Source organism: Triticum aestivum, chromosome 2B (assembly GCF_018294505.1).
Source record: "Triticum aestivum cultivar Chinese Spring chromosome 2B, IWGSC CS RefSeq v2.1, whole genome shotgun sequence".
NCBI classification, from domain to species: Eukaryota; Viridiplantae; Streptophyta; class Magnoliopsida; order Poales; family Poaceae; genus Triticum; species Triticum aestivum.
Genome location: NC_057798.1, coordinates 190,770,955 through 190,783,290, shown reverse-complemented (window position 1 = coordinate 190,783,290; position 12,336 = coordinate 190,770,955). Strand labels below are relative to the sequence as shown.

The 12,336-nt window shown below is 47.8% G+C and overlaps 2 protein-coding genes across 2 annotated transcripts; one reads left to right on the top strand and one right to left on the bottom strand.

Annotated features, from left to right (window-relative positions):
- The first annotated feature begins 4,036 nt into the window (after window positions 1-4,036).
- LOC123044281 (LRR receptor-like serine/threonine-protein kinase RPK2) lies at window positions 4,037-7,707 on the top strand. Its single transcript, XM_044466986.1, has one exon. It carries the CDS (start codon window positions 4,102-4,104, stop codon window positions 7,471-7,473), a length of 3,372 nt encoding a protein of 1,123 aa, XP_044322921.1. The 5' UTR covers window positions 4,037-4,101; the 3' UTR covers window positions 7,474-7,707.
- A 723-nt stretch (window positions 7,708-8,430) lies between these two features.
- Window positions 8,431-10,205, bottom strand: LOC123044282 (glycerophosphodiester phosphodiesterase GDPD6). Its single transcript, XM_044466987.1, has 5 exons — window positions 10,070-10,205; window positions 9,627-9,986; window positions 9,423-9,497; window positions 9,232-9,341; window positions 8,431-9,130 (listed from the first exon to the last, which is right to left on the bottom strand). The coding sequence occupies exons 1-5, from the start codon at window positions 10,080-10,082 to the stop codon at window positions 8,582-8,584; spliced, it is 1,107 nt and encodes a 368-aa protein (XP_044322922.1). The 5' UTR covers window positions 10,083-10,205; the 3' UTR covers window positions 8,431-8,581.
- Between the last annotated feature and the right edge of the window lie 2,131 nt (window positions 10,206-12,336).

Sequence of the window (12,336 nt, the reverse complement as noted above, 5' to 3'; positions counted from 1 at the left end):
CCTCTACCAGATGCCGCCGAAGGAGTGGGTGACCACGGCCATGTTGTACACTGAAGGCCACGCCACTCTATGGTGTCATGCATACAAGCCCCTACATGGCCTCGACACTTGGATCACTTTCACTGTAGTGGTGCAAGCAGGGTTTGGTCGAGACGGGTTTGACGCGTTGCTTCACCGGCGACCACCTTCCGGGGTATGGTGGCAGGTATGCTGTTACGTATGCAGGAACGAGACAGTGCATCAAGAGGCAATGGACGGCTACACATGAGAGTGGTGTACGCAACAACAGGGAGCTTGGAACGGGGCAGAGATTGGACCTTCGCACGAGTTATGTGTGTGTGTGCGAAAAACAGCCTAAAGCTCTAATAGCATGTTCGGAAATATGCAACTTCTATTTCAGGTGACCATAGATCAGTATGTACATGTACAAGGGTGGTACAATATGCAGAATAGCCTTTATAGAATACGAAAAATACAAATAATACACGGCTAAATATATATAACTCTAACAACATCTTTTATCCGCAATTCGGATTGCATATCTTGAATTCTGCTTGTTTTTGTCGCTTGCAGATCTTCATGATCAAGTTGATCGTGCTTCCAACACCATCAATAATTACATATGAGTTAGTTTAGCGATTGCATAAACACATCGTCTAGTAATCGGTGTTGTCAGGGTCGTCATAGTCTCCTCCTACAAATATCAATGACCTCTCGTTAAAAGATCAAGACACCAGTTAGAGGTCGATGGTTGCTTCGATTTGGATATGCCGCCGAAAAAGTTGAATCGCTTCACACCGCTGGTGGCTGCTCACCACCACTTTTGCGCTTCTTTATTCCAAAGCGGACAAGCAACTGGAGATTAGTCTTAAAGCCTTGCCGTCAAGAACAATGTTATCGTCCATCACTAGCGACGTAGCCAGTCACCTAACATGGAGAAAAACATCCCTGATATACTTGTTTTTTGAACAAAAGAGGGGTTTTCCCTGATATACTTGTTGCTCTCGCTTGTTTTTAGTACTCCCTCCGCTCATTTTTGTAAGTCATTTTAAACAGCTTAAAATGTGATGTTTTGTACATTGTCTGAAATATCGTCAAGATTTTATAAAAATAAACAGAGGAAGTAGTATTATTAATCCATTCTTCCTCGGCTGATCGGCCGGCCTAGCACGCGCGCATGAAAATGCAGCGCGGCCGGAAAAGGCTGGCGGAGGCGGCCGCCAGAGCTTTTTCCTCGGAGCCGACTCAGCTCCATGCCCCGTCGGCGTCACCCTCGCTCGAAAAATCTATTCCTAGCGCGCAAAACACGCCGGATCCACGCCATACCACGCCACCCAGTCATCACCACCGCGCACCGCACTCTTTCTCTCTCTCTCTCTCTCTCCTTAGGCCCCGTTTGGATTGTCGTGTTCTTCTCAAATACACCCGTAAAGAATACAAGTCTCAGCTCGTCGTTTCATTTCCGCCCCAGATTTGCTAAGCGGCCGGTAAGATACAGGTGTAAAATATACACCTCCGTATTTGAATACAACCAATCCAAGCGCGGCCTTATCTGTCCCCGCGCGTGCTCCACTACCGGTGCCGGAGCCGCAGCTTTGACTGCCCATCGCCGCCGTTGACTGGCCCCAGGCCCCACGTCTCCACTCAGAGAGCCACCGGAAACCACCAACCCAGCCCACTGCCTGCCGGCCCTGCGGCCCCACGGCCCCCCGTACGCGAGGTGGCGGGCTCTCGGCCCCCGTCGCTTTCGGAGCTCCGAGCCCCTCGGCGCGGAAAGCAACGGGGTGGGAGGGGCCGCACCAGCGAGGAGCGGAGCGCGTGCGCGCATCGGTCGGGGTAGGCAGCGACGTAGCCACGTTCGGACACGGCCGTGGCGGCAGACGGGCGGTAGATCGAACGGGCGCGTGCGTGCGAGAGGTTGGCGCGGGAGGCGACGGTGAGGAAGCACCGGCCGGCGTGGGACGGGGACGAAAGGCAAGGAAACGGAAAGCCGACGGATCCGCTTTGCGACTGGCTTTGGCAAGTTTTGCGGCTGGCTACACAAGTACATGCACGCGGTGTTTCACGGATATTTTTAAATTTCACGAACATTTGTGAAGCCTGTGAACATTTTAAAATCCGCAAAACTTTTTCAAATGCATGAAGATTGTTTGAAACCATGGATATTTTCACAATTCACAGACAGTTTATAAAAAGGCGTGTATTTTTAATTCACAACATTTTATGAAATCCCAAGGTTCTTTAAAACACGTAAATTTCTTCTCTAATCTCTAATGCTACTTCTGTATCAAAATATAAGACGTTTTAAATTAAACTACAAAGACGTCTTACATTTTGGTCCGGAAGGAGTACTACCTAAATACTCCGTAAATTAATATAAGATTTTTTAATCACTAAATAAGATATTTTTTAGTTACTAATTAGTGACCTGTAAAGAGTTTTATATTAGTTTATTATATACTACTTGAACAAGACATAAGGTTTTCTTTCCTGCCAAAATATTTCATTCAACCTTACGTACGTCCTTCCTTGCTTTCTTATTTTGATTTTCTCCTCCTATCTCGTTTTCTCCCACCGATTTTTCTTAAAAACCCTTTAACTTTGATAAGATAATATGTGATTAGAAAATAAAATACTAAAATTAGTTAGGTAAATCACGAGCATGATTTGACAAATATTTATTAATATGCTAGCCAGCGATTTTCTATCCATATTGATATGATTATGTATACATATGTGTGTGTATATAGACACACACACTAAGAACTGTGAAACATATGTCTATCACTAAGGCTGGTCATAGTGGGGAGTAATTTAGACTAGTAACATGCATATGTTAGTAGTCTATGTTACTACCTCTATAATGGGTAGTAACATATGTGTAGTGTCATGCATCACCTTATTTATTATTTTGTAGACTCATTGCATTGGGAACCGCTATGTGATGGTAACATATTATGTTACTCTATTTGCCTCTCTCTTCATTAATTATCTGACACATCATCTTTTTTGCTTATGTGGCATGTATATTACTACCTAAGTTACCCCCACTATGGCTAGCCTAAGAACCGTGAACGAGTTTTCCCGTAGCAATGATTGGTGATAGCACTTAAAACAACGGACTCCCTAGTTTGTCTATATCATTCTCCGAGGCATTAAGACCCTATCAATGGGTCACCACATGTCTTCACTAATACTAATAAATATCTCATGTCTTCTTATTCTCTCTCATATGCTTTTCGTCTTGGTGGCTACCACACCCACTATACTACATGCCGGCATGGACACATCCAAGTATCATTGTCGATAATGCACAACTTTGCCACTTCGCCTGTGCACCCCTCTATACCACGGGGCCACGACGCCCCCCTACACACCAACACACACAAGCCATTGTTGTTGGCAATCCCTTTTAGCCTCCTCACATGATATTCAGTCACCATTTTCTTTTTTCAAAAATGCCTTGAATATTGATTCTCAAATTCATGATATTGTGACCCTAAAAAACTACTCCCTCCGTTCCAAAATAGATGACCCAACTTTGTACTAAGTTAGTACAAAGTTGGGTCATCTATTTTGGAACGGAGGGAGTATGTGTTTTGCGAGGTCCGAATAAATCATGTTAATGTGGAGTAACTGGGAACCCACTGTTTGTTTACACTAACTGAAAACTCACTTAGCCCAAAATAACAAGCAATTATTTTTTTGACAGGAATAAGTCTCACTATTAATCCCCTAAAAGAAAGTCTCATTAAACAAACGGCAATGCTACACGTACAAACGATTTACAGGCTTTTACAGGATGATTAACCTTGATTGATCAATAGGTGAGCGGGGCAGCCCACGCCCCTGAAAATCAAGAGGGAAAAGGTTTGTGATTGGTTGTTAGATGAAAGGAGCGTGTAAAAGCATGTAAGTCTTTGTATGTCTAGCATTTTTGTTAAACAAAAGCCCGGGGCCAAGCAGCCAAAATGGGTAACCAGAGTCAATGGGACAGCCAACCAGGGTCTCCCTCCCTGGCAAGTGCCAACCACACTCGCCCCACACGGTCGCACCGTGCTAGTGCCAGTGCTACTGTGCGGCTGCGCCCAGCTCGCCCACATGCCCCGAGCTTCCAACCCAAGCAAACCCCACGCCACCCCCACCACCCGACGGCTCGCGACGCGGAGCTCCGCCCCAGCCGAGGTCCCCGCCGCCGTGCTCCCGCACCGGGTCCCGGGCCTCCCCCACTGTCTCACTCCATTGCGACGGCGGCACCCGCCGCCGCCGCGTCCCATGGCCACCATGCTTTCCCAAACCCTACACATGCTGCTGCTGCTGCTCGTCACGGCCGTTCGCGCGTCTGGCGGCGGCGGCGGCGAGCGGGGGTCCCTGCTCAGGTTCAAGGCGGCCGTGACCGCCGACCCGGGCGGGCTCCTCCGCGACTGGTCCCCGGCGTCGGCCGACCACTGCCTCTGGCCGGGCGTGTCCTGCGGCGCGTCCGGCGAGGTCGTGGCGCTCAACGTCTCCTCCTCCCCCGGCCGCCGCCTGGCGGGCGCGCTCTCCCCGTCCGTCGCGGCGCTGCGCGGCCTCCGCGTGCTCGCGCTCCCCTCCCACGCGCTCTCGGGCTCGCTCCCCGCCGCGATCTGGTCGCTGCGCCGCCTCCTCGTGCTCGACCTCTCCGGCAACCGCCTCCAGGGCGAGATCCCGCCGTCGCTCGCCTGCGCCGCGCTGCAGACGCTGGACCTCGCCTACAACCAGCTCAACGGCTCCGTGCCCGCCGCGCTCGGCTCGCTCTTGGTGCTGCGGCGCCTCTCGCTTGCATCCAACCGCCTGGGCGGCGCCATCCCGGACGAACTGGGCGGTGCCGGCTGCCGCAGCCTGCAGTTCCTCGATCTCTCCGGGAACCTCCTCGTCGGCGGCATCCCCCGGAGCTTGGGGAACTGCAGCAAGCTGGAGGCGCTCTTGCTCTCCTCCAACCTGCTGGATGACGTCATCCCGCCGGAGATCGGACGCCTCAGCAATTTGCGTGCTTTGGATGTGTCGAGGAACAGTCTGAGCGGCCCTGTGCCAGCGGAGCTCGGTGGTTGTGTTGAAATTTCAGTGCTAGTGCTGTCCAACCCTTATGCGCTGGTTGGTGGTTTGAATGCATCGGATGGTGAGGATGTTGAGGACTTCAACTATTTCGAGGGAGGGATTCCGGATGTTGTTGCTGCGTTGCCGAAGCTGAGGGTGTTATGGGCGCCAAGGGCTACGCTGGAGGGGGAGTTGCCGGGGAACTGGACTTCTTGCCATAGCTTGGAGATGATGAACTTGGGAGAGAATCTAATCTCTGGTGGAATTCCTAAAGGGCTGTTGGACTGCAAGCATCTTAAGTTCCTGAATTTGAGCTCGAACAAGTTAACAGGTTCAGTTGACGCATCACTTCCTGTGCCCTGCATGGATGTGTTTGATGTCAGCGGAAACCGACTGTCTGGCTCGATTCCAGTGTTTCTCTCAAAGGATTGCCCTTCATCTCAGCTCCCATTTGATGACCTGGTGTCAGAATACTCTTCCTTCTTTGCATATCAGGCGATGGCAGGCTTCTTTTCATCGTCAGCAGTCATGGCTATGGATTTGACGAGTTGCCATAGTTTTGCCCAGAACAATTTTACTGGAACAGTGACATCCTTGCCGATTGCTGCCGAGAAGCTGGGAATGCAGGGGTCCTATGCTTTCCTTGCTGATGGGAATAATCTTGTTGGTGAGTTGCAACCTGGCCTATTCAGTAAGTGCAACAGTTCAAGGGGTTTCATGGTGGACGTTAGCAACAACCTGATAACAGGAGGTATTCCTATAGAGATTGGATCATTGTGCAGTTCTCTTGTTGTTCTTGGTGCTGCTGGTAACCGCCTTTCTGGTTTGATACCACCAAGTATTGGACAGTTGACTTATCTTATCAGCCTGGATTTGAGTAGGAACCAGCTTCGTGGTGAAATTCCGACTTCTGTCAAGAGCTTACCGCATTTGGAGCTACTTTCTTTGGGTCATAACCTTCTAAATGGAACTATTCCAAATGATATTAATCAGCTGCAGTCTCTGAAGGTTTTGGACCTGTCCTCAAACCTCCTCGCTGGAGAGATCCCTCGTGCACTCGCTGACTTGACAAATCTCACTGCCCTCCTCCTTGATAATAATAAACTTACTGGGAAGATACCAGCTGAATTTGCCAATGCGGCATCTCTTACCATGTTTAACGTGTCATTCAACAATTTGTCTGGTCCAGTGCCAACAAATAGCAGTGCAGTTGGATGTGACAGCATTATTGGAAATCCTTTGCTACAATCTTGTCACACGTATACCCTGGCTGTTCCCTCCGCAGCTCAGCAGGGTCGTGATCTGAATTCATACGACAACGATACAGCGCCTGTGGATCCACAAAACCAAGGAGGAAACAGTTCATTCAATGCAATTGAAATAGCTTCGATAACATCAGCAACAGCTATTGTTTCAGTCCTTCTTGCTCTGATTGTACTATTTATTTACACAAGAAAGTGCGCACCCTTTATGTCAGCTCGATCATCTGGAAGAAGGGAAGTTATAATCTTCCAAGAAATCGGAGTGCCGATCACTTATGAGACTGTTGTTCGAGCTACTGGAACTTTCAACGCAAGCAATTGCATTGGAAGTGGGGGTTTTGGAGCCACTTACAAAGCTGAAATTTCACCTGGAGTCTTGGTAGCTATAAAGAGGCTTTCTGTTGGGAGATTGCAAGGATGGGAACAGTTCCATGCTGAGATCAAAACTCTTGGGAGATTAAGACATCCCAATCTTGTTACCTTGGTAGGCTACCATCTTGGTGAATCTGAAATGTTTCTCATATATAACTACTTGCCTGGAGGAAATCTTGAGAGATTCATACAAGAGAGATCAAAGAGACCAGTAGAGTGGAAGAGGCTGCACAAGATTGCTCTGGACATTGCAAAAGCACTCGCTTATCTGCATGACACCTGTGTTCCTAGGATCCTTCATCGTGACGTGAAACCAAACAATATTTTGTTGGACACTAACCATAATGCTTACCTCTCAGACTTTGGACTGGCAAGGCTCTTGGGAAATTCGGAAACCCATGCAACCACTGGTGTTGCGGGAACTTTTGGATATGTTGCTCCAGAATATGCTATGACTTGCCGTGTTTCAGATAAAGCCGATGTTTATAGCTATGGTGTTGTACTGATGGAGCTAATATCAGACAAGAAGGCCTTGGATCCATCATTTTCTCCTTATGGTAATGGGTTTAACATAGTTGCCTGGGCATGCATGCTGCTCAAGCAAGGCCGTGCTCGTGATTTCTTCGTCGATGGTTTGTGGGATGTGGGCCCGCATGATGACTTGGTAGAGGTGTTGCATTTAGCAGTGATGTGCACCGTTGAATCGCTCTCTATACGACCAACTATGAAGCTAGTTGTTCAACGACTAAAGCAACTCCAGCCTCCAATACGTGAACACCGATGAGGGCGCATGATTCACATACTGAACTTGTAGAAGGTACAGATAACTGTAACTTGGGCCCCTTGATGATTTTTCTTCTTCTAATCAATCGTTTAACTAGATTGTATCTTGTAGATCCCAGCTTTGTATAATATAGTTCTCCACTTAATTGCCAACTACTGTATCTGCAGATATGACAAGCAGATATAAATTAACAATCTTAGTTCTAAAGATTTGATTCACGATTGGCTGACTCCATCTTGTTGTATCGTTTACAAGATTATTCAGTGTCTTGATATTGATAAATGCATCCACAAAATTTTGATGTCCTCGTCCACAAAGTTGCATGTTCAGTGTGTGCACATCATCTGCTAAAGTTTTGGTATGGATATATTTCTCATTGTTTGCTAAACTTGTATATGGAGAAATGTGTTGATGTGATCAATTAATTCAGCATGTAGAAATTATGTACACCATCCAGGAACCGCAAGCAGAATATGCAACTTTTTGGTTCAGTTGACACATTTGTGTCTTGTGTTACTGATTTTTATCTTCTCTGGTTAGAAAGATGAACAGTTACCATTTTGCCTTGTTGGGAGACCCACTGAAGAACCTCACAACTCTCACCAGTTGAAGAAAATTGTAAAAAAACATGGCCTGATATTGTTGCTGTTAGCTTATACTCCCTCCGTTCGGAATTACTTGTCGCAGAAGTGTATGTATCTAGATGTATTTTAGTTCTAGATACATCCATTTTCGAGACAAGTAATTCCGAACGGAGGGAGTAGTATTAACTGAGAACAGGGGACACCACCATCACATCCGCACGATGCACGATAAGAGAAGCTAGACGTATTTTAGTTCTAGATACATCCATTTTCGAGACAAGTAATTCCAAACGGAGGGAGTAATATTAACTGAGAACAGGGGACACCACCATCACATCCGCACGATGCACGATAAGAGAAGCTAGTCCCCATGTAACGAATCCATTCCATGTATTGCCAGTGCAAAATCCAATCCTGAGATCAATTTATCTCACGGCGCGAAACAGTAAACAACCCAAGGAGAAGAGAAACCTATCTGAACCTGTCTGTGGCTACGTACGTACTACTCATGTGTGGTTTGCCGATCAGTTCTTGGCGGCGGTCCATTCCTGGAAGCGGCGGAGGCTGGCGGGGAAGTCGGTGAAGAGGCCGTCGACGCCGACGGTGTTGAGCCAGTAGTCGTACTCGGCGTAGGGGTCCTGCCGGAAGTTGTAGTGCAGGAAGCGGTTCTCGTTCCGGTACGTGTAGGGGTGCACCTGCAGGCCCCTGGCGTGCGCCATGGCCACCATGTCCGTCGGCGTCGCCAGCTTGTTCTCCCTGGTCGGCGGCACCACCGTGTCCTTCCACGGCCCGATCCCCACCACGTACTCCCTCATGTAGTCCAGGTACTCGTCCGAGGTGATCTCCTCGTACGACTGGTCCGTGTCCTCCGTCCGCACCGTCACGTCGTCGATGAGGAACACCTTGGGCGAGTCGGTCAGGTCGGCGGCGTAGATGAGCGACGTCGGCGCGAAGGACTGGATGAACACCGGCCTCTCCGTCCACCGCTTCGTCATGTACTTGCCCCCGTACCCGTACTTCTTCAGCGTCCCGATGAACTTGTCCTCGTACTTCTTCCCGTCCGCCCACTTCACCTGCAATCGTTGTGATACGTCGACAAGTGAATTCATGGACAGTTAACAAGCCAGGGTTCAGGGAGATGATGTGGCTTTGTTTATGGGTGTTGATCACGTACTTGCTGGTTGATGAAGACGGGGCTCTTCATCTCCGGGTAGATCCCGACGACCCTCTTGGCGTTCAGCGCGATGTCGATGAACTCGTCGAAGGTGATGATGGGAGAAATGCCTGGGCAAACGAAGGGGATTAATCTGGATGCATGAATGATCTGTTTTTAACGGAGTAATGATGAAATTAATGTAAGCGTACCATCGTGAGATTTGTCACGGAAGGACCATCTCTGCTTCACTCTCAGCGTTTTCAGCTCGGCCAGCGTGAAATCAGCTGCCAAATCAGCAAGGCAATCGGTTGATTAATTGATCCTTAAATCTTCGCGGATCGATTCAAGATAGGAATGTGGTTAAGATTCTGATCGAGAATAAGAAGGTGGTTATGATGGATGGGCGGGCGTACTGATGAAGTATCCGGTGACGTTGGCCCACTGCACCTCGAGCGTGCGGCGGCGGGAGGCGAACTCCTTGTGGTCGGCGACGTCGGTGGTGTCGTCCAGCGTCACGTCGTGGAAGCAGACGAGGTGGCCGTCCTTGGTGGCCACGATGTCCGCCTCGATGAAGTCGGCGCCCTCGTCGACGGCGCGCATGAAGGCCGCCGCCGTCTCCTCGGGGAGCTCGCCGTTGGAGCCCCTGTGCGCGATGTTGTACGGCCGCGACGTCTGCAGCGGCTGCTTCGCCGCCGCCGCCCCGACCAGCGGCCGCGCCGTCGCACCAATGCTCGCGCACCCGAGGACCAGCAGCGCCGCCGCGACGATGACCCCTGCGCACGCACGCACGCAAACACAAGTCAGGCGTACACGAAGATTGAGTCAGCGGGATCACGAGAGAGATCGGAGACGTTACAGAGGGAAGCCATTTCGCCCCACGTTGCGCGAGCTTGTGTTGGCGGCGTAGCGCTGCTGCCGGCTGGCCGTGGGTGGCGGTAGGGTAGTTAAGATGGCGGCGATGCCGAGTATATATGAGAAGACTTGCGAGGAATATCCTAACAATATTTTGGGGTTGTTTCACATTCTACTAATCTGTTTTTCAGTTGCTAAATGATCTCTTTGGTATAGCGGGATAGTCTCGCTTCCTCTAGAAGAAAGTATATAATGTATTTTCTTTATTTTTCAACTTTATACACGGATATTTGTAATAGAGATCCTTAGTTTTTGGGGCATGCTAGGCGTGAAAGATCAGCCGGTTCGCGAGCCGTCAGATTTACCACATCAAACGGCCAAACGCATCTACACTATTGCAACACAGGTCTTGTTGCAGAATTATTTCTGCAACACATGTCTTGTTGCGAAATTTTTTCGTAACTGAGGTTTTGTTGTATTTTTTGCAACTGAGGTCTTGTTGCAGAAAAATTTCGCAAGAAATTTTTTGCTGCAAAACATATACCCGTTGCAGAGCATTGCAACACCGCATACATTTTGCAGAAGCGTGTTAAACGAAGGATGGTATGTGGGGCCTCACTTGGTCACGTGTCACGTAGGGAAGGTGGCGGACGTGGACGTTGTGATCCGTCGGGTGATGGTAAATGTTTCCCTTAGTTTTTCTTTTCTTTTTGAAAACAATCTTGAGTTTGTTGACTGCAAATGGAAACTAACAAAGTTCCAGTTGGCATCACGTTTTATTTTTGTTCGGAGCTGACATTGCAGTATTTAGGCCTAAAGCCTGTTCCGGCGAATTTTTTCTTTGAAGGGAATGCCACTTGGCAGTTTATTTTGACTTTAAGAGAGTTACATCCTTAAGTAGATGCGGTAAAAAGAAAACTAGCTGGATCATCGTCCCATTTGATTCAAAAGCATGTTTAGCTGAGGGGTGTGCCAAAGTGTTTGCTTCCTGTGGACAGTGCTGAAAACGAATTCAAGAGATTTCATAAGCATAATGGAAGCAGTCTGCCAGGATATCTGAGTAAGGAGCCAAGATGTCCAGATCGCCCTTACATGCGTGGACGGTTCGAGCGAAATTTACTTTGGCAGATAGGGATGAGGTTTCCAGCGACCTGTTTAGCAGAGACCATGGCTCATCCATCCAGAAACAAAAAGGGGAATAACTGCCCCTTGCGGAATTCTCAAAAAGCAAAAAAAAAAAAAAAAACTACCCCTAACGGGGGTCTCCATGAGTTGCTTTTGGTGGCCTGGAAGCATGTCAAGTGTCGCATTTAACCGCTCACATGTCACGTGTTGAGTGTTTCCTCTGGATTTCTTTTTCTGTACGCATTTTCGTGTTCTACATGGGTTTTTCTTTGACTTTTCAGTTTTCCTTAAGTTTTTCATAGGTTTTGGAGATTTTTTATACAGATACAATTGTGCTTTTTGAAAAAAATAAATTAGTGCTTTCATGAGAAGCATAGATTTGCTTCACGTGAAAGCATAAATTAACTTTCACGAGAAGCATAGAATTGCTTAGCATGAAAGCAAATATTTGCTTGCATGGTAAGCACAACTGTACTTCTTGGAACAAAAAAAATTCTGTACTTCCATGAAAAGCACACAAATTTGCTTCCTTCTCGGAAAAAAGTGCTTCCATGAGAAACATATATCTGCTTCGCATGCAAGCACAGTTGTGCTTCTCCAGAAAAAATGAAAGGCGCAACCTGTGCTTCCAAAAAGTAAAAACCACAACCGTGCTTCTGGGCTTCTTTTTTTCCTTCTTTTTTGGTATTTTCTCCTTGTGCGAACTTGTATTTCGGTTCATTTGGTTTTTTTCACTATTTCTTTTTTTTCTTGGTTTTCGTTTTTATTGATTTCTTTTCTGAAAAAGGATCGTCAAAACCTATTAACATGGGATCTAGTTTGAAGATCTTGATGCGAGAAATCCAACAATGAGAGCGGTTCAGTATTTGGACGCACAGTTCAAGAGATAAGACGGTTTGGAAGAATGATTCTATGAAAAAAAAAGGAAAACTCGCATGTTGTGACAAGTGGCACCCATGCAGTTCGCTATTTGTCAAGCCACAGAAGATGAGAGAGTAACCTTTGCAAGAGGCATCCTTAACTAGTGATTTCAAACAAAAAGACCAACCATGAACAAGTGGGCATGGATACACCCTGAGTCAATCCATACTCCATCCTTGCCTTTGAACCAAAGGCCACCTAGATTATGTCCGTAATAGGTTTGTG

What these genes read in the sequence shown, in the direction of transcription:
- LOC123044281 (XM_044466986.1), top strand. Translation starts at nt 4,102, where the DNA reads ATGCCCCGAGCTTCCAACCCAAGCAAACCCCACGCCACCCCCACCACC.
- LOC123044282 (XM_044466987.1), bottom strand. An exon ending in CGTCACCGGATACTTCATCA is followed by an intron (nt 9,498 to 9,626) that starts GTACGCCCGCCC and finishes CTGATTTGGCAG; the next exon opens with CTGATTTCACGCTGGCCGAG. An exon ending in CCGTCTTCATCAACCAGCAA is followed by an intron (nt 9,131 to 9,231) that starts GTACGTGATCAA and finishes CAACGATTGCAG; the next exon opens with GTGAAGTGGGCGGACGGGAA.